The sequence below is a fragment of the Camellia sinensis genome, chromosome 4 (genome assembly GCF_055761805.1).
Source record: "Camellia sinensis isolate YWXY chromosome 4, ASM5576180v1, whole genome shotgun sequence".
In the NCBI taxonomy this organism is placed as follows: domain Eukaryota; kingdom Viridiplantae; phylum Streptophyta; class Magnoliopsida; order Ericales; family Theaceae; genus Camellia; species Camellia sinensis.
The window spans coordinates 182,997,688-183,019,982 of NC_138964.1; the positions used below are offsets into that span (position 1 = coordinate 182,997,688).

General features: G+C 35.7%; 1 protein-coding gene across 5 annotated transcripts in view; it reads right to left on the minus strand.

Moving 5' to 3' along the window:
- Nucleotides 1-286: 286 nt before the first annotated feature.
- The window catches only part of LOC114309396 (alpha-mannosidase), a 42,514-nt gene continuing 20,505 nt past the window's right edge, over nt 287-22,295 (minus strand). For 3 of the 5 annotated variants that reach the window (XM_028255116.2, XM_028255118.2, XM_028255117.2), the window contains 15 exons: nt 17,920-18,139; nt 17,623-17,759; nt 16,447-16,515; nt 16,277-16,336; nt 15,946-16,017; nt 8,889-8,936; nt 8,592-8,711; nt 6,604-6,669; nt 5,204-5,316; nt 5,009-5,093; nt 2,526-2,636; nt 2,358-2,453; nt 2,235-2,282; nt 1,458-1,526; nt 287-769 (listed from right to left, as the gene is read on the minus strand). In XM_028255116.2, coding sequence (XP_028110917.2) covers nt 581-769; nt 1,458-1,526; nt 2,235-2,282; nt 2,358-2,453; nt 2,526-2,636; nt 5,009-5,093; nt 5,204-5,316; nt 6,604-6,669; nt 8,592-8,711; nt 8,889-8,936; nt 15,946-16,017; nt 16,277-16,336; nt 16,447-16,515; nt 17,623-17,759; nt 17,920-18,139 — 1,503 coding nt within the window. In that variant the 3' untranslated portion in view covers nt 287-580. Of the gene's footprint in view, nt 770-1,457; nt 1,527-2,234; nt 2,283-2,357; nt 2,454-2,525; nt 2,799-5,008; nt 5,094-5,203; nt 5,317-6,603; nt 6,670-8,591; nt 8,712-8,888; nt 8,937-13,190; nt 13,898-15,945; nt 16,018-16,276; nt 16,337-16,446; nt 16,516-17,622; nt 17,760-17,919; nt 18,140-22,295 lie in introns of those variants that run through there. The other 2 variants (XR_014328037.1, XM_082867084.1) reach the window with 2 other exon arrangements.

Consider the following 22,295-nt stretch of genomic DNA (forward strand, 5'->3'; position numbering starts at 1 on the left):
TGTTTGGCAAGTTATTTTCAAAAATTATTTTAACATTTTTTTTGACAAAAAAAACAACCTACTTTTAGAAACACCAAAACGTTATTTTCCAATTTGTAAAACTATTTTTGCATAAAAAAAAAACGACTAGATGTTTTCAAAAAAAAAAAAAAAAAAAAGAAAAGAAAAAGGAGACTTTTCATTGCTTTTGTTTTATAAAAATGAGCTTTTGTCAATTTTTCTTTCTTCTTAAAAGAAGGGTCAATCTGAAACTAACAACAGTTTTGCTTTAGCAAGTCACAAGACAAGAAACCAAAGTCTGGGTTTAATAAACAAATACAGATTCTTGTTCCTTCCTGGTTATCTGACTTTCATTAATATGTACAGTTCTTGTTTTTTCTTCATAACCAGGACCTCATTCGGCAACTAGTCTTACAACAGTGCACACCATGTTGTCACATCCCACCTGAACCCCACCATTGCTCAAAATCTATACGAAAATGGAAAATATGCGCCATCCATCAAGACAATATACTTTCCTCGCAATCAAGACTAGTACGAAGAATCAAGACTAGTAAAAAAGTTAACAAGGGAGAGATCCCTAAAATGTTAGCAAAAAAGTTCGAATCTCCATGGGACCAAGCTCGACAACAAGAGTTGAACTATTGACAGGGCCACCTCTAACAATTGCAGCTTCCCCTCCATTGTCCCCTTCAACTTTCCAAGTCATCTTCTTCATTTTTGCCTTCCCTTGGTTTGCTGACAAGCTCATTTCCTCAGCCTCCTTTATCTGGAAGATTGACTCCAATCAACACAAAGACAATTCAAAATGAACCACTATCGCCTAGGAAACACTGACAATCCAACAAGTGTTGTGTCCATGTCCGACATGTATCAAACACCGGCTTGCCTTGGACACCCATGTCCACATGTAAGACATGTTGGGTGTCTATTTTTTTTAATTCTTATTTTTTGCGGGACACATTGAGGACACTTCATAGATACGCATGTCCTCATCCCTCAATACACTTATGAGTTTTTATAATTTTAGAAAGTTGCTATATAAAAACAAAGAGGAAAAGAGTGTGTGTGTGTGTGGAAAGAGGAAAAGACTTTTCTTGAATATATAAACGAAACCAAACTAGCCTCGTGTCCCAATCAAGTCAGGTGGGGCAGGTTGGCTATATGAATCTTTTTCCTTGAATACAGATTCTTGATATATATATATATATCAAGTGTTATGATACAACTGTTTAAAAGTCAGTTATCCGGTCCCTATGGGATCTCATATGAAAACTAAATATCGAAAATAAGCACTAAATATTGTGCAAATATATGACCCACAAATTGTAATTGTGACTGGACCTCAAGTTTCCAGATCAAAAAGAAAGTATCATGAGGCACAATCTAGGCACACATTAGCACAATAAGTGGGCAGGAGAAAAAATGAAAAATATAATTGATAGTCTAGTACATACCACTTTTCCAGCAAACATCTTCTTCAGTTCAACTTCGGCTAATGTTGAGTACTCAGCATCCTCCCCTGCCTAACCACATTTGCAGCATGAAAGAAGTGAATGAGAGTAAAATAATGGGAAAAAATGGATGAGAGAACTAAAATGTGCAGTGCAGTCAGTGGAACGAATTTGCTTCTATCAATTTGGCAAAGTATCAGATATTTACGAAATCTAAGATATCACTTCACAGATCCACATTATCACATAAATATCTAGTTTCAAGGTACAATCAACACTTAAAACAACACTTCTGTCCTATAATTTGCGAACACCCAGTAGTTTGAGTTGAAAAGAAAGGCTCATCGTATCCTAGACTAGTCCAGAAATCTCTTAGATTCTTTACAAAAAATCTATTTATCTCCTTCCACGAGCAATTTATCCTTTCAGAAAATATTATTGAAAAGATCAACTGCAATTTAAACTTTTCTCAAATTCAGCAACAATGCAACGCACCACCCTAATTTAAAAACTTTATGTTCAACATACTAAAACGGAAATGCATCCAACAGATAGCTATAAATTATAATCTATAAAGGAAGGCCACAACAGATGTAGGCCTAGGGAAAAGAGCTAAAAGAGGAGTCATAGAATTGACAGGAGTAGTTGAGATAACACTTGCAGGAAAAAAAAGAGGTCGTTTTCTTGATTTTTGAGTTGTAAATATATCCAAATTAGTTTTGTTTATTTATTTATTTTTGTTAATGGGAATATGAAGGGGATCACGGGATTGATTTTTACCTCATATAGATGTGCCAAGCGGAGGAGCACCTTTCCATCATCTAGCTCCTGCAAAATTAAGGTCAGAAGAGAGAGAGAGAGAGAGAGGGGGGGGGGGGATTCACAGTGGAACAATTAAATCACCTGAAGAGTGATTAATGCAACATTAAGAGGTAAACTATAGTTTGGATCCATGGTTGTTGCCATTGTCAAATGAGAAGATGTCCACTCATCTAATGTCTGCCAGATCAAACATCTCGTCAGATTCTCAGTGTAATATATGATCTTCTGTGTCAGTTCAATCAAGCATACCTCGTGTGTGAACGCTAAAAGAATAGGTGAGTAAACTTCTTGGCTAGTTGTTCGGCGCCATCGTGATCCAGCACCTAGCTGGTTGATACTAATATAATAATTTCCTCGAACCTGATCAAGGGACATTAGAGGATAGCAGCAAATTATATATGTTTGATGATGGCAATCTTTTTCAATGTTGAGCAGTTAACAACTGGGAATAAAAAGCTTTGCATCCAAAAAAATGCTTTTTGATAGCCATCAATGCATTCCAACCAAATCTAGCAACAAAAACTGATGCGATACAATTCAGTTATTTTTATCTATATTTTCTTCTAGAAGCAATCAAGTAAATAGAAGCAGAGATTATGCAAGATAACTTTCGACAGAAATATATAAATGTGAGGGTGAAAAGAAAACAAAGCAGCAAAAGTAAAATCTTTTAGTTTGAATAAATAAATTATCTACCACATGATCATGCATACATGGATTATAAAAAAAAAAAAATAGTGATGCAAATTCATCAAATCTCAACCTAATTCAAAGTAATTCTGAGGCTTAAAGTTCAATCATTTGGATGGATAATATCAATGAACGGTACAGACCTCACATCTTTACTGGTTTCGTAAATAGTAAATACGACAGAAAGGGGCAAACAAATCATGGTTCATCAAACAGGCTATAGCTCAAGATTACTATCTAAAAAGTCCACAATTCTTTCTTCTTTTGAGGAAAATGACATGACAATTGAAATGAAAGTTTCTACTTCTTTTTTCCTTTCAAGAAAATGACATCGAACTGCACAAAATAAATTTGGATCTCTATAGCATCAAATTTTAACCACAAAACATGTCTTAGTATTTACCACTTTTTTACTCCAAAACAGAGAGGGGTACCCTGACCGATACCTTCGCAAAAGATCAATATGACAATAGGCTGACAACGGAGAGCAATGCACAAAATGAATACATCACACCAAAATGAATAGAGACCTATGACATGCATATGCCAATCAAAAACCTCTTCATGAAACCACTCTCAGCTTCTTCTCATAGGCAACAGATCAATCGAATGGCTTAATAAGTATAACAGGCTTTAATAACACATCCAAATCCATTGAATGGCTGAATAAGTATAACAGGTTTTTGGAAGCCTAAAATGAAGGCTATGGTATGAAGAAGCCTTTTCAGTCCCAAGGAAAGTGTCCATGGTAGTCTTTATCTACATTAATTCTTGTATTCCGCTAGTTTTGTTTACTCATGTTTTATTTCTTTTAACAATTAAACGACATTTTGATACTTCCGAAATTTGCTGAATTGGGTAATACAGGTTCATGGATCTCATTTTGGGTAAGTTATTTTAATGGGCGGTAAATGCGTTTTGTAAGGCCTAAAATGATATATTAATAGTTAGAGTAAGATTGTTGTGAAGCCTATATTTGTCTACGCAACCTCTGGAGTCTCGAAGCAATAAGATATATCTATATATATCTATGTACTCTAAAGGTCAAGGTTTCATGTTCTTGTATTCTGGTCTTATTAAAAATTGGAGTAAAAAAAATATCTATGTAAGGTTTCATATTCTGAAGTCTTATTCAATCATAGTGTTTTATGTGATAAAGCCTAGTCATTACGAGGGTGAAGCCTATGGATTCTAGGTCAGATTCTTCAACTTCTTTCTTCTACTTTTTTTATTATTCTCAGGTTATTGTTCACAACACAAGAAAACCCCAATTGCAGCCCCTAACAGTTCCAGGATTAACATCAAGAATCCTAAATGCTTCCCCACCCTTAGGCCTTTGAATCCACACCAAAAACCCATAAAATCATTGTTGATTTCTACCACCTATTCTCTAAAAAACCTGCAATGAAAACTTTCAAAAACCAAACAAACATCACCCTTTTCCATCTAAGAACGTTGTAACCCTTCTACTACCATTTAGAACCCTAAACCTAGAAGCTTTCTTAGATCTAAACCAACCACATATTCTAATTAAAGGAAATTTTTATCATTTCCTAAAGTTATCGTACATTAAAATTCTTGTTTTTAAAATAAAAAATACTAAATTTTTTTCCTGTAGACAAAAAATACTATACTACTTTTCTCGACAGTTATCTGTTTTGTTTGAGCTCAAAATAGGCTAAGTGGGTCAAGCTCTGGCTGATACTATGCAATCTAGCTGAGCCAAAGGTTTTTGGTGCCTTTTGCTACTATATTAACTTGAATTTTGACCTAAGAATCTTACCACTCTTGTAAGTGTCAACTCATTATTATCTACCGAGGAAAATTGAAGTTTGGGAAAAATATTCTTGATAGGATCCCACATCCATGTTGACTTCATACATGATAAATAGGCAAAATGCCATCTCTGTCATACACATGGACCTGATTTTTCCTGTCATTCTTGCTTATAGATAAAGGATAATGCAACATATCAATTATAATGCATTAAAAAAAATAGCAAGGATACAGAGCACAACTGTAGTTGTTCTACAATAACATACCGTAAGTCCTTCACAACTACTTTCAGCGCACACTATTTCACCAAGGGGTCCAACAAGTCCTCCAGAATCATCATGGGTCATACGCCTTGTGTATGACAGAAGATAATCATTTCAAAATGTCATGTCAGTAAAAGATATTTATGAGATGAAATTTCAATGTTAGGGGAAAAATAAAGTAAAAAGAATTATGTAAACCTATGAAGCATTAGTTCTAGTTCTCCATCTTCAATGCTGGATCCACCAGTGGCGCGATCAACCAAGACTGAGAATTCAGATTTCTTGTCCTTTGTAAAAATTCCAACACTGAGCTGGAATTACTCAGAATAAAATCATCAAAATTCATTTAATCAGATTCAAACAAGACCAATGATAAATATGAAATTCTAAAAAAAAAATCATAAACGTTACTTCTAGTGCTACAGAATTATTCTATTCTATTGGCTTCAAACAGATTCATTCTCTGTAATCATATTGACACGCTTCCTTACATTGTATACGCACAACCATCTACGCTGTACCCTCAATGGAAAACTACAAAAAATACAATATTCTAAACACGACTAGAAAGTGTGTTTGTCTATGGTAGGAGGCCATACAAAAAATCTTATTTCTCAAGAACATATTATATGAATCATTTTACAACTATGATTTTAATTCATGGACTACTAGTGGAAAGATAAATGTACTTTAACCATTACGTAATACAACAGACATGATAGATCATTCAAAGATTATTTTCTACGTCTTAGACACAAACAACCAACTATCTAACCAAGTAAATTATTTACAAAAGTCAAACACATCAAGGCCTGTTGTACAATGACGGGCCCTGATCTCCACCATTAGGAACAAGTGCAACAAAGTGCACAATTTGCACAAATTGGCAGTCCTCAATATACACCATTTGAAAGTGAAGCAATGATGCCACTCCTCTTCATTCTAAAGAGGTGACAGGACTGATTTTACCATATCCTCTAAATGAAGCAAGAAACCCAATGCAGCAAGGGACACATTGACCAAGAACTAAAAAAACATTACAACGGTCAAACTGATATTGCTGTATTTTTGAACTTGTTAATGAGGTTTGTATTTGACCCAGTGAATTCTAATACACCCAAAATAAGTGTAGTAGTCCCATCTTTGTATAACTCTTAATGACAAAAATTCTTAAAACTTTCAAATCAAAAGGGTCTGAGCACCTGATATAATTGATTCAACCATTACACGATACACAACATTTTGATTTTTGGGTCACCGTAAAAGAAAAATAATCATCACAGTACTAAATCATCTAGCTTAATATATACTACCAAAATTTGAAAACATTTACTGCATAGAACAAATTCAGAAAAGAGTATGCCAAACTGGTTACACCAGTCCTACTAATGCATAGCCAAAGTTCAATTCTAAATGAAACTGCAACTTCGAAGTTTGAACTTCCTTGATCAACAGACTAGATAGGCCAGGCCGGGCTTAGATTGCTGCATTTATTTTGGGTCCATCTGCTGTGCAGAGACACATTTGAATGTATACAATTTTCTGCCAAGCTTAAAGTTCGAGCTTAATTTCAGTAAACTAGAAGTTGAAAAAATTACTGGATAATAGTTCCCTGAAACTGGTTGATGAACTGTAAGAGACCAGTCCTCTCTATAATCTCGAACCTAGGAAAGCCATGATAACAAAACCAAGTTAGAACTAGAACAACCAAATGAGTATGTGAAATTTCAAAAAATAATAATAATAACAAGAATAAATAAATAAGTGACAATAAATGACAGAACAATAATATTGTGCCTACTTTTAAAACTTATAAAAATATATGGTATTTTATGTAATTATAAAAAATCTAAAAATTACTTAGGGTTCTGCTTTTTAACATTACAAAAACATTTCAATTATTTTCTGCATTTTTTTTTTTTTTAATTGTTATATATCATGTCCGACATATTATAAAACTACATTTTTTATGGGTGTACCCTACCGTACCTGTATTCTAATTTTTTAAGGTTTTGCCATATCAATGCTTACTTGTACCCACGTCCGTACCCACATCCATGCTTCCTAGCTGTAGACCAAACTGGTGGAACAAGAGAAGAAGGTTGCAAATAAACTATCACCCTAATACGTTCACCCAGGGTTCTATACAAAGGTTCGTTAAGTGATCAACATGTGGATCATTAATGGAATTACACAGAAATGTATATTACATGCTTCCCATTTACCAAAAAGCATGTCTGCATTTCATCCAGTCCAAAACCCGCAGGTTCAGTTGGGATATCAATGTATTATATATATAGCAATTTAGTAGTCTTCCAAATCCAAACTCTCAATCCTAAGATCGCATTATAAAAAAATTACATTCTCTCTCCTATATGGCAGTCCTCAAGCCCCTCCTCCTTCCACTAATTCTTAATTTTTTTTTTTTGAAGAAAAAGATAAAAAGGCAAACCTAAAATAAAGTCGATTCTCTATCATCTCACCTCTTTTTGTATTCCCCAAATGACTATCATTTCCTTAAGTCTCACATCTCTTAATTAAGAATTTAAATAATTTCCCCTCTTAATTTTCCTTACCTTTTTCCAATTGATTGCCAAAAAAAATGTGGGAGAATAAGAAAATAAAACATCATATCTATTAGAGTATCGTGTCTTACATTATACGGAGTGTGAGTCATATTTTTCAACTTAGTTACTAATATAATGTTAAACTCTTTTCTTTGTTTTTATTATGTGATGGAAACTAATAAAAATAGTCAATCAAACTTCCTTCTAACTAATTAAAGAGGTTAATTTTTTAGATTGACTATCAAATGTTAACATAAAAGCAATAATCATCGAAATTTGGTCTTCTACGGGTTAATGTTTTAGTGAGGGGAAGGGGGCTTGATGGGTGGAATGGTTTTAGGGATTGGGGGTGGGGATGGATTGGGTAGGAGTAAGGTGGAGTGGACATGGTGGAGGTAGATTGGGGAGGGAAGGGCTGGCAGGAAAGGGTGGAGTGGGAGAGGGGAAGGGGTCTGACAGGGTGGAGTTGGGGGTTGGTACGTTGGAAAAATCCCATGCATTGCACAGGTTATTGCTAGTATACAATATAAACAAAAGCAGAAAATTTTAAAATTGCAGGGATTATTGGCCATAAATATCCAATGAAATGCAGAAAACATTTAGCAAGTGAAGACCCAAGTGCATATTTCAAGCTCCTTCCAATGAATTAGGATTTTTAGTGTTGGGATGCATGCTAACCCATACTTGACTACATGGACTTTATTCTTGCTCTATTATGGGCAGCATGTAAATTATGATAAGAGTTTCCAATAAGAAAACTTTTTGTAGTACACTACCTAAATAATTTCACAAAAAAAGTCAACATATTCACTGAAATGAAGTTCAACTCACAAAAAATAGGGAAAACAAGGGAAATTGAAAATACAGATTTTCTATCAGCAATTTTCTGCGATAACAAATATAAAAAAAACCATATAAAAACATACAGAAAAGAAATGATTAACTAAGAAATTTGTGCCTTTTTTGAGGATTTTCTAAAGCTTTATGATTTTCAAAGAAAAGTATCATATGAGACTTACCCGTTTTAGAAAGTCCCTCCCATTGGAATCAGTATAAAACACCTTGTCTGTAACCATATTTGCTGTCATCCGTGAAATGACCTCTTTTCCTACACCATCTTCCGTGGATATAGGACCAATCTTCAAGTCAGACACTAGTCAGAACTCAATTCGAATATGATTTTACTGTCATATTTATCATATATATTGTGAGTAGAACAATGGTCATTTGCAATGTTTTTTAGAATTGAAATCATTGACAGCGTTTTGAAAAATTTTCATGATTAGCAGGGAAAAAGGTAAATGAGGTTAAGTTACCGTGTATTCAACTTCGGCATGTTCTTTGTCTTTGTAAAGTCTAACCACCTGACAAAACAGCCATATGTTAGACATCAGCAATAAAAAAGTCATGGTAAAGAATAAATTGAGGGGCAGGAACAGAATTATCACCTAGGATTTATACACAAATAAAAATACTGAGCAGTTACTCACTCACTCATACAAAAAAAAAAAAAATCAAATAAAAAAGATCCCAGAATGCAAAATTATTTCCCCCTTTTATTTTGTAAGAACTTGATTGTCATCATGGTATCCTTTTGGAGGCCTAGAGAAACTTGTGTTTTTACAGTATAAATGGCCATCATGTAAAGCCCCAAAGTGAGAAAGAGCTACTAGAAATATCACGACCCCACCTAGAAAGACAATATATATTAAATAAATAAAGTAATCTAAAACATCACTTATCCAACATGTGCTTCCTAATTTCTCACGTGCAATAACTGGGACAGCTTTAGTTTCTTCATAATGCTTGTCATTTTATGGGATCACAACCCCACTTTGTCATTGCTATTTCTTGTATCTAACACTTAATTTTTTTTTCTTTCTTGCAGATCTGTCTTCTCACAAAATAATTACTAGGTCAAAAACAATAATAACAGCAAGAAGAGCTCCCTTTAAAATAACAACTAAATCGTTGGGTATTTGATAATAAAGCAAAATTGCAACTGCCCCATTTATTAACTAGCAAACATCCAAACTAAGAAGCACAGATACAACCCCGGTACTATGCCAGCACACAATATGGATACATAATATTCAAAAAATTATATGTTATGAAATAAAAGTAAATTGTTAAATTTTCACATAACAATTAAATATTTATTCATTATATGGAAACAATAATGAGAAATACTTCATTTTTTATGGTATGTTGAAAAAAATAGTAAATTGTTAATGACAATCTCTTCTAAAAGTATACGCCAACATCAACAACTGAGAATAGAAAGATCAATGTCTTAGTTTTAGAAGCTAAAGTATTCACTAACAAATTGAAAGTTGTAAAGATTTAGGGTTCAAGAATAAAAAATAAAAAATAAAAGTCTAGAGGTGAGATTAGTATGTACAAGTCTATACTTCTTTTTAAATTTAAATTCTAATGTGAAGACCCTGGAAATGTCTTACATGTGCCTAGGCAATAGACGTGCATGTCCTACATGTGCCCAAAGCTTGTTTAGTATTAAAAACCTTTAGAAAAATAATGACACGTCTCTAACAAGTGTTAGTGTTTAGCACATGTAGACAAAAAAAATGGCATGCTAAGAGGTGTGTCCGTGATTCCGAGCACGTAGACAAGTACCTACATGTTGATAAAAACAAGTGTGTTAGTTACAACTATGGGTCTATGGTTTGAGACTGGGAAACGAATGGTTTCTCTATCTCTGATACTATAACCCCACACTTTTAACTTTGGAGGATAAGTATTAGTTGAAGGGGCTCAGAGCATGCAATAGCTCATTAGATCTACAACATTGGAACTGAAATGAGAAATGTCTTTATCATGCAGAGTAACTGTGAAACATGATGACCAGAATGATCCAAAAGAATAAAAATCATTACATTTTATCTGGTTGTTTTTCTTTAATATATAGTAGAGATTCTAGTCACCACATATTATTAATATGAACTTAGAAAATATGAGGAAGAAGAACTTCGAAAATATGAGGAAGAAGGAATATATTTCTGTTATATTCAAAACTTCTTTTCTTACAAGACCAAATGACACTCCTTATATAGGAGATATTACAAACATCATTATAACCCATTATATGCCACTTACATATTATATATTACCACTATTATATTATATACATTGCCACCAACACCACTATCATATTCTATACATGCCACTATCTACCACCAACACCACTATCATATTATATACATGCTACTATCTACCACCAACACCACTATCATATTATATACATGCCACTATCTTATTATATACATTAACACAAATTTCCAGCACTCCCCCTCAAGCTGGTTTGAAGATATCTTCCATAGCCAGCTTGCTAGTCAGCTTATCAAATTGCTTCTTGTGTAGTCCCTTTGTTAGCACATCAGCTAATTGTTCACCTGTTGGAAGGTAGGTCATACAGATTATGCCAGCATTGATTTTCTCCTTGATGAAATGTTTATCCACTTCTATATGTTTTGTGCGATCATGTAGAACTGAATTATGAGCTATAGATATAGCTGCTTTGTTGTCACAATTGACCTTCATAGGTGTCGGGTGAGAAAGCTTTAATTCTTCAAGAATTCTTTTAATCCACATTACTTCACAGATTCCATGGGCAACAGCTCTGAACTCTGCTTCTGCACTACTTCTAGCTACCACATTCTGTTTTTTACTCCGCCATGTAACTAGGTTCCCACCTACAAAGGAGCAGTATCCGGATGTTGATCTCCTGTCTGTAACACTTCCTGCCCAGTCTGCATCTGTGTATACTTCAACTTGAAGATGTCCATGTTTCTTGAACAGTAAGCCTCTCCCTGGAGTTCCTTTCAAATATCTTAAGATCTTATAAACGGCCTCAAAGTGCTCTGCCCCTGGTGAGTGCATGAACTGACTTGCCATGCTGACTGCAAAGGCAATATCAGGCCGCGTATGAGACAAGTAAATCAATTTCCCTACAAGTCGCTGATATTGTTCCCTCTCTTTGACTTCTTCAGCCTTAGCAGCTTGTAACTTCAAGTTAGGCTCGATCGGAGTCTCCACCATCTTACAACCAAGCATACCTGTTTCTCCAAGGAGATCAAGAACATATTTTATCTGATTAACGAATATACCTTCCTTGGATCTTGCAAATTCCATTCCGAGAAAATACTTGAGGGCTCCCAGATCCTTAATGTGAAATTCTTTTGCGAGTTTCTCTTTGAGGGCTGCTAACTCTGCTTCATCATTACCAGTTAAAATGATGTCATCAACATAAACAATCAAAATTGCAATTTTACTGTTTTTTGAATGTTTATAAAATATTGTGTAATCTGCTTGACTCTGCGAGAAGCCACAACTGATAACTGCATTCCCAAAGCGTTCAAACCACGCTCTTGGTGATTGTTTGAGTCCGTATAATGACTTGTTCAATCTGCATACTCTGTCGCTTCCAAGTCTCTGCTCAAATCCCGGCGGTAGGCTCATGAACACCTCCTCTTCAAGATCACCATTGAGAAATGCATTTTTAATGTCAAGTTGATGTAGAGGCCAATCTGAATTTACTGCAAAAGATAACAGTACTCTGATGGAATTTATTTTAGCAACAGGAGCAAACGTCTCCTGATAGTCGATCCCATAAGTTTGAGTGAAGCCTTTAGCCACCAGTCTCGCCTTGTATCTCTCAACGCTTCCATCTGCGTTACATTTTATCGTAAACACCCATTTACACCCAACTGTTTTCTTGTCTTTAGGTAGATCAACTATCTCCCAAGTACCACTTCTCCTTAAAGCATTCATCTCCTCCATGACTGCTAATTTTCAATTCGGATCATCCAATGCTTCCTGTATATTCCTTGGAACAAACAAGTGTGAAATCCTAGATGTGAAAGCTCTATGGTTTTTAGACAGTCTTTGATAGGAGAGGTAATTTGCAATAGGATGTTTAATGCAATTTCGGACACCTTTCCTAATTGCTATAGGAACATCAAGGTCGGAAATAGAAGGAATAGGATTACCTAAAATTTCGATGCTAGAACTCGGGTGGACATTCGGGTCATTAGGATGGACATTCGGGTCATTATTCCTCAGATGAAATCGCTTCCTAGTATAAACCTGAAGCTCAGGATTTAGATCATTTTGTAGTACTTCTCCCCCTAAACAAGAATCTTCTTGACTAGGCACCATAGAACTTGGTTCTCCTAAGTGATCATTATTAGACAGATGTGGTTTTTTTGTAGGATAAATGACATTGGGGAGCGGGATAGAAATATCCCAAAAACGATCTTCTACTCCACTTGTCTCCCCCTGAAGAGAAGTGTTGGGAAAATAAGATTTTGTTTCCACAAATGACACATCCATACTCACATGAAATTTCTTGGTTTGAGGATCGAAACACTTATACCCCTTTTTGTTTGAGGAATAACCCAAAAAAACACATTTTATAGCATGGGGGTCAAGTTTTGAACGAAATTGACTAGGAACATGAACATAGGCAGTACATCCAAAAACTTTGGCGGGTAAATCACAAAACAACCTCGTGTCAGGAAAAAAAATTTTGAGACAATCAAAAGGTGTTTTGTATATTAACACCTTTGTAGGCATCCTGTTTATCAAATAAGAGGCTGTTAAAATTGCTTCACCCCATAAATATTTAGGAACATGCATGTAAAACATTATAGCACGTGCTACTTCAAGTAGATGTTTATTTTTTCGTTCTGCAATGCCATTTTGTTGAGGGGTATCCCGACATGTAGATTGATGAAAAATCTCCTTTTTTTTCCAAAAACTCACCCAACTGCTCATTGAAATATTCTGTTCCATTATCAGAATGTAAAATACCAATTTTGGTTTGAAATTGGTTTTCAATCATATTGTAAAAATTTGTGAATAAATTTTTCACGTCAAATTTTTTATTCATCAAATAAATCCAACATAAGCGGGTATGGTCATCAATAAATGTAACAAACCATCTTTTACCAGAAAGAGTAGTGATTTTAGAAGGGCCCCAAACATCACTATGAATCAAATAAAAAGGTTTAGAAGCCTGGTAAGGTTTTGGCAAATAAGTAGAGCGATGAAATTTTGCAAAAATGCAACTTTCACAATGAAAAGAAGAACAATCAATCCCTTTAAATAATTCTCGAAATAAATGTTTCAGATAAAGAAAACTAGGATGTCCTAGCCTATAGTGCCATAGCATTATTTTTTCTCGAACAGAAATTGAACTAGTACTATTAAAGCTCTGAGCTTTTTTATTACTAACAGGTACTTCATCAAAGTAGTAAAGACCTTCAAGCATCCTAGCACGCCCAATCATCATCCCCGAGTTCTGGTCCTGAAATTCACAATGGGATTCAAAAAATGTAACACGACAATTAGAATCTTTAGATAGTTTACTGACAGACAAAAGGTTACAGGCTAAGTTGGGGGCGTGAAGAACAGCATTGAGATTAATTTTCTCAGTTAGTTTAATAAATCCTTTTCCTGCAATAGGTGAAAAACTACCATCGGCTATTCTGATTTTGTCATGACCAGAACAAGGGAAATAGGTACTAAATAAATGGGAAAAACTAGTCATGTGATCGGAGGCACCGGAATCTATGATCCACGGAGAGAAGTTTAGGCAAGAGAAGGCTTTAGGATTTCTACCTGTTTGTGCCAACAAAACACTAGGAGTACCGGATGAGGAGTTGGATTTTATCAGCTTTAAGAGTTGATCAATCTGCTCTTTGTTGAAGGGACCTGAATCGGCTTCATTAGCGGTAGGAAAGCCACGATTCTTCTCTCCTTGTTTGCTGCTTTTCCAGCTGACAGGTTTGCCATGGATCTTCCAACACGTTTCGCGTGTATGGCGAGGCTTGTTGCAAAAATCACACCAGACCCGTGGCTTATTATCAAACCTGCGCTGGTAATTTGCAGCCTTGTTGGCCACAGCATCGCTAATTAAAGTAGAAATTTCAATTGATTCACCAGTACCTTTTTTCTTAAGCATGACGCTCTTTCGGCTCTCTTCCCTTCTGACTTCGGCAAATACTTCGCCAATGGATGGGAGAGGAGGTCTGCCAATAATTCTTCCTCGCACTTCATCGAACTCAATGTTGAGGCCGGCAAGAAACTTGTAAATACGGCTGTCTTCCACAGTTTTCTTGTGGTGGTTGCAGTCGTCAACCGATTTCCATTCGTATGTGTTGAAGATGTCAAGATCCTGCCACAACCTTTTCAACGAATTGAAATATTTGGTGACGGAATCATCTCCTTGACGAATCTCTCCCAACTTCAAAGTTAATTCGAAAACTTGAGATTGATTTCCTAGGTCAGAATACATCTGACTAACATTATCCCACAATTCTTGTGCAGTAGTATAGCACATGTAATTAGAGCTTATATCCTCCTCCATGGAATTGACCAACCATGTCATAACCATGGAGTTTTCAGCGTCCCAACTGTCGAACAGCGGATCATTAACAGCAGGAGCCTTCTTGTCACCAGTGATGTAACCGATCTTTCCTTGCCCACGGATATACATCCGGACAGATCGTGACCAGCGGAGAAAATTATCACCATTTAGGTGGATGGTGGTGATTTGGACAGAGTGAGAGTTGGACGTTTTCACCGGAATGGCAGCGGCAGGGGTTGAAGTGGTTTCGGACGTGACTTCCGACATGGCTATGACGGTTTTAGGGCTGCTGTGTTTTTTGTTGCTCTGATACCAACTTAGAAAATATGAGGAAGAAGAACTCTGAAAATATGAGGAAGAAGGAATATATTTCTGTTATATTCAAAACTTCTTTTCTTACAAGACCAAATGACACTCCTTATATAGGAGATATTACAAACATCATTATAACCCATTATGCCACTTACATATTATATATTACCATTATCTACCACTATCATATTATATACATTGCCACCAACACCACTATCATATTATATACATGCCACTATCTTATTATATACATTAACACAAATTTCCAGCATATGAGGTATTAGAACTCTTCCTTGCATTAATTGTATTTTTCAGCTTTGTAAGCTATGCATTTGAATAACCACTTCTCACATTAGGGATGTAGGTTATCCTATTCCTCACCGGTCTGGCGTAGAATGAACTTATAAAACTGGAAGCAAATCGAGCATCAAATTATACATGATAAGGTCATAACCTAACCCATTCCTGTATTGGCCAGAAAAGTTACTAGATTCATTGATTCAAGTTAGTATAAGGAATCATGAACAAAGAAAGACTCTAGATGCAAAAGTTCTTGAATCTGAATGAAACACAATGCAATGTTGGTCCCTTTTGATGCTAATTAGCATTGAGTATTGACATAATGAAATAATCAGTACTGACATAAGGCGATAAAATCATGTATAAAGCACAACCTGATAGATCCATGAGTTGAACTGCTGATGAACTTCATCAACTAAAGGTCCATGCACAACCTTCAGGGGCACCTATAATAATGATAATTAATATTAGCTGCTTATAAGACACCATTGATAACTAAAAAAACTGTGTGCTGATTGTAAAAAAGCAGTGTGATGATGGTTTTGGCATTAAAATAGGCCACAAGAGCAGACAAGATGGCCTAAGATTAACATAATATCAAGATCCAAGGAAGAATGGAATGGTGAAAAGGGATTCAGATAGCCAACCCCATAAAGTCAGTATAAAGCATTATTGTGTAGTTAGTTCAAAAAACAGAATTCTTACTGATCTTGTAACCACATTGGGATGAGATCCATTAGGCCGGAAAATGTATGCACCAGAACTCTGCAAGAGAGTATTGTATACATAACATGTCAATGCTTCCCACCAACTTAAATTCAGGAAATATTTGTGTAAGTAAACTTTTGATCGAAGTATATATAGGAAATGCATACCTGTGGATCTGTAACATCACCACTGCTTGAATCATACCAGAAATAGCTTTGTTGTACCGGTATATCAACCTACGAACATTATATGAGTCATAAGAAGATGCTATACAGATGAACTGAAGTAGCTGTAACATCTATGTAAAGAGAAGAGAATTAATAAGATCCAGAAGGCATCAATGCCAGTTTCAGCACTATGGATAAAATAATGATCCATAAACTTTTGCAAGTGGAAGAATTCAATCTCTCTTTCTTCTTCTTTTCTCTCTTTCCCCCCTTTTTTGGAACGCTTCGGAATACAGAGTATCAGGAGACCAAATTTACCAGTTCTAAAGTCCAGTTCTTCCCAACAATTACTTAAGCGTATCATGAATGCAACTAAAGTTTAGATACAGGCCTGCTGAAAACTGAGGCTAGTTAAGAACCTTCATAGAGCAACTGTTCTATGAGGGCTATGAGGTTAAACTTGACTATGCCATTCATCACACACATGTAAATTGTAGCTCAGAAGTCCTTTGTTTCCCTTTCTGTTTCCTTAAATGACTGCACAACAAAGTGTTTTTCCTTTGAAAAAGGATAGAGCAGAACTAAATGGAGTTATAACAAAAGATTTTTTTAATTGAAATATTGAAAAGCGAACTAAGTGAACCATCTTGTTGAAATTTGAAAGTGGCAAACTTAGCATAGGCCACGCATTAGATGGTTCTGATCAATTGTGCCTCATGTTAATTTTTCTAACCGGGAGAAAAGGTTTACATAATATAAAATAAAGTGGATAATACTAAAATGGAACATAAAAAAAGGACTAAATCAGTGAACCACACTGTTTCAAAATAGACTTGCTTGCATGAAACATGGCTCAGATCAATGAACTGGACAGTTCTGATCAGGCATACCTCCATTCTGAATTTTTCAACAATGCAAAAAGGTTTTAAAAGGGTGAATCAATTTTCATAGCGTAATATAAGTAGACAATTCCACAAAAATGGAAATGCAACTGTACACTTTGTCTGTAATTGATTTTTTTTCTTTTCTAAATAATTATACCACATCTATGACCTAATTTTTTATGGTACTGGAAAATCTGTTCTAAGTTGGGTTAGCAGTTTGATTCTGAGCCAATGGTTTAGCATATGATGTTCAATGGAATTGCTCTTGCCAGAAAAAAGCAAAAGAACTTACCCCTGTTTTAGAATTAAACATCCTTTTAATCTGTCCAGATGCTAAAGAAAGGGATATCTTCAAGTTTCCTGGTCCAATTTCAACAGTCTCATTCTGTGGAAGGTCAACCACAGAGATGTACACACTTCTGTTTTTATCTGTATAATTTTGGAGCAGAAGCAAGTAAAAGCATATGAAACAGATCTCTCTCTCTGAGGAGCCAGTGAAGAACTCCAACTAGATTGCGTTATGTTTACAACCAAAGAAGATAAATGTGCAAAAATATGGTCTACAGGAGAAATAGTTTGGATTAATTACCTTTTCCAGCTATTTTAGAAACAAAATATGTGTTCCAACCCAAAGGAGGCAGAGACACTTGAAACAAAATCCAGTATTTGGGAACTTGTTTTGGTGAAATTCCAAGATAGGCCTTGGTGTAGAAGTTTCTTAAGTTGCTAGTAACATTATCCAACTCTACATATTGTGCCTCAATTGTATTACCCATGGAATCCTGGACAACAAGATTCCCGTCATTAACCTGTAAAAATGTAATCATCAGTTGCTAGCCAAAGAGCAAAAACAGAATTACTTTTAAAAACCCTCCGCAGACATACAGGGAATAAGAGCATTTTGTTATTTATTTTTATTTTATTTGGATTAGTAGACAAAATTTTGCAAAGAAAAGACACCAAAGGAGTGTCACAGCCTACACCAAGGAACAGTAGCAATATCGATTAAAATAGCATCTTAAACTTCAATTTCAAACAACGACAGAACATGACAACTTCAGGTTGTATTGAAATGAAGAATGAAACACTCAAAACTCAAATCCAAGATCTTACAGATTCAAATGCCCAACTGTATGCAATACTAAAATATATGTAGAATAGAACTTATGATAACTTAGAAAATATGAGGAAGAAGAACTCCGAAAATATGAGGAAGAAGGAATATATTTCTGTTATATTCAAAACTTCTTATTTTACAAGACCAAATGACACTCCTTATATAGGAGATATTACAAACATCATTATAACCCATTATATGCCACTTACATATTATATATTACCACTATCTACCACTATCATATTCTATACATGCCACTATCTACTACCAACACCACTATCATATTCTATACATGCCACTATCTACTACCAACACCACTATCATATGCCACTATCTTATTATATGCATTAACACAAATTTCCAGCACTCACCCTCAAGCTGGTTTGAAGATATCTTCCATAGCCAGCTTGCTAGTCAGCTTATCAAATTGCTTCTTGTGTAGTCCCTTCGTTAGCACATCAGCTAATTGTTCACCTGTTGGAAGGTAGGTCATACAGATTATGCCAGCATTGATTTTCTCCTTGATGAAATGTTTATCCACTTCTATATGTTTTGTGCGATCATGTAGAACTGAATTATGAGCTATAGATATAGCTGCTTTGTTGTCACAATTGACCTTCATAGGTGTCGGGTGAGAAAGCTTTAATTCTTCAAGAATTCTTTTAATCCACATTACTTCACAGATTCCATGGGCAACAGCTCTGAACTCTGCTTCTGCACTACTTCTAGCTACCACATTCTGTTTTTTACTCCGCCATGTAACTAGGTTCCCACCTACAAAGGAGCAGTATCCGGATGTTGATCTCCTGTCTGTAACACTTCCTGCCCAGTCTGCATCTGTGTATACTTCAACTTGAAGATGTCCATGTTTCTTGAACAGTAAGCCTCTCCCTGGAGTTCCTTTCAAATATCTTAAGATCTTATAAACGGCCTCAAAGTGCTCTGCCCCTGGTGAGTGCATGAACTGACTTGCCATGCTGACTGCAAAGGCAATATCAGGCCGCGTATGAGACAAGTAAATCAATTTCCCTACAAGTCGCTGATATTGTTCCCTCTCTTTGACTTCTTCAGCCTTAGCAGCTTGTAACTTTAAGTTAGGCTCGATCGGAGTCTCCACCATCTTACAACCAAGCATACCTGTTTCTCCAAGGAGATCAAGAACATATTTTATCTGATTAACGAATATACCTTCCTTGGATCTTGCAAATTCCATTCCGAGAAAATACTTGAGGGCTCCCAGATCCTTAATGTGAAATTCTTTTGCGAGTTTCTCTTTGAGGGCTGCTAACTCTGCTTCATCATTACCAGTTAAAATGATGTCATCAACATAAACAATCAAAATTGCAATTTTACTGTTTTTTGAATGTTTATAAAATATTGTGTGATCTGCTTGACTCTGCGAGAAGCCACAACTGATAACTGCCTTCCCAAAGCGTTCAAACCACGCTCTTGGTGATTGTTTGAGTCCGTATAATGACTTGTTCAATCTGCATACTCTGTCGCTTCCAAGTCTCTGCTCAAATCCCGGCGGTAGGCTCATGAACACCTCCTCTTCAAGATCACCATTGAGAAATGCATTTTTAATGTCAAGTTGATGTAGAGGCCAATCTGAATTTACTGCAAGAGATAACAGTACTCTGATGGAATTTATTTTAGCAACAGGAGCAAACGTCTCCTGATAGTCGATCCCATAAGTTTGAGTGAAGCCTTTAGCCACCAGTCTCGCCTTGTATCTCTCAACGCTTCCATCTGCGTTACATTTATCGTAAACACCCATTTACACCCAACTGTTTTCTTGTCTTTGGGTAGATCAACTATCTCCCAAGTACCACTTCTCCTTAAAGCATTCATCTCCTCCATGACTGCTAATTTCCAATTCGGATCATCCAATGCTTCCTGTATATTCCTTGGAACAAACAAGTGTGAAATCCTAGATGTGAAAGCTCTATGGTTTTTAGACAGTCTTTGATAGGAGAGGTAATTTGCAATAGGATGTTTAATGCAATTTCGGACACCTTTCCTAATTGCTATAGGAACATCAAGGTCGGAAATAGAAGGAATAGGATTACCTAAAATTTCGATGCCAGAACTCGAGTGGACATTCGGGTCATTAGGATGGACATTCGGGTCATTATTCCTCAGATGAAATCGCTTCCTAGTATAAACCTGAAGCTCAGGATTTAGATCATTTTGTAGTACTTCTCCCCCTAAACAAGAATCTTCTTGACTAGGCACCATAGAACTTGGTTCTCCTAAGTGATCATTATCAGACAGATGTGGTTTTTGTATAGGATAAATGACATTGGGGAGCGGGATAGAAATATCCCAAAAACGATCTTCTACTCCACTTGTCTCCCCCTGAAGAGAAGTGTTTGGGAAATAGGATTTTGTTTCCACAAATGACACATCCATACTCACATGAAATTTCTTGGTTTGAGGATCGAAACACTTATACCCCTTTTTGTTTGAGGAATAACCCAAAAAAACACATTTTATAGCACGGGGGTCAAGTTTGGAACGAAATTGACTAGGAACATGAACATAGGCAGTACATCCAAAAACTTTGGCGGGTAAATCACAAAACAACCTCGTGTCAGGAAAAAAAGTTTTGAGACAATCGAAAGGTGTTTTGTATGTTAACACCTTTGTATGCATCCTGTTTATCAAATAAGAGGCTGTTAAAATTGCTTCACCCATAAATATTTAGGAACATGCATGTAAAACATTATAGCACGTGCTACTTCAAGTAGATGTTTATTTTTTCGTTCTGCAATGCCATTTTGTTGAGGGATATCCCGACATGTAGATTGATGAAAAATCCCATTTTTTTCCAAAAACTCACCCAACTGCTCATTGAAATATTCTGTTCCATTATCAGAATGTAAAATACCAATTTTGATTTGAAATTGGTTTTCAATCATATTGTAAAAATTTGTGAATAAATTTTTCACGTCAGATTTTTTATTCATCAAATAAATCCAACATAAGCGGGTATGGTCATCAATAAATGTAACAAACCATCTTTTACCAGAAAGAGTAGTGATTTTAGAAGGGCCCCAAACATCACTATGAATCAAATAAAAAGGTTTGGAAGCCTGGTAAGGTTTTGGCAAATAAGTAGAGCGATGAAATTTTGCAAAAATGCAACTTTCACAATGAAAAGAAGAACAATCAATCCCTTTAAATAATTCTGGAAATAAATGTTTCAGATAAAGAAAATTAGGATGTCCTAGCCTATAGTGCCATAGCATTATTTTTTCTCGAACAGAGATTGAACTAGTACTATTAAAGCTCTGAGCTTTTTTATTCCTAACAGGTACTTCATCAAAGTAGTAAAGACCTTCAAGCATCCTAGCACGCCCAATCATCATCCCCGAGTTCTGGTCCTGAAATTCACAATGGGATTCAAAAAATGTAACACGACAATTAGAATCCTTAGATAGTTTACTGACAGACAAAAGGTTACAGGCTAAGTTGGGGACGTGAAGAATAGCATTGAGATTAATTTTCTCAGTTAGTTTAATAAATCCTTTTCCTGCAATAGGTGAAAAACTACCATCGGCTATTCTAATTTTGTCATGACCAGAACAAGGGAAATAGGTACTAAATAAATGGGAAAAACTAGTCATGTGATCGGAGGCACCGGAATCTATGATCCACGGAGAAAAGTTTAGGCAAGAGAAGGCTTTAGGATTTCTACCTGTTTGTGCCAACAAAACACTAGGAGTACCGGATGAGGAGTTGGATTTTATCAGCTTTAAGAGTTGATCAATCTGCTCTTTGTTGAAGGGACCTGAATCGGCTTCATTAGCGGTAGGAAAGCCACGATTCTTCTCTCCTTGTTTGCT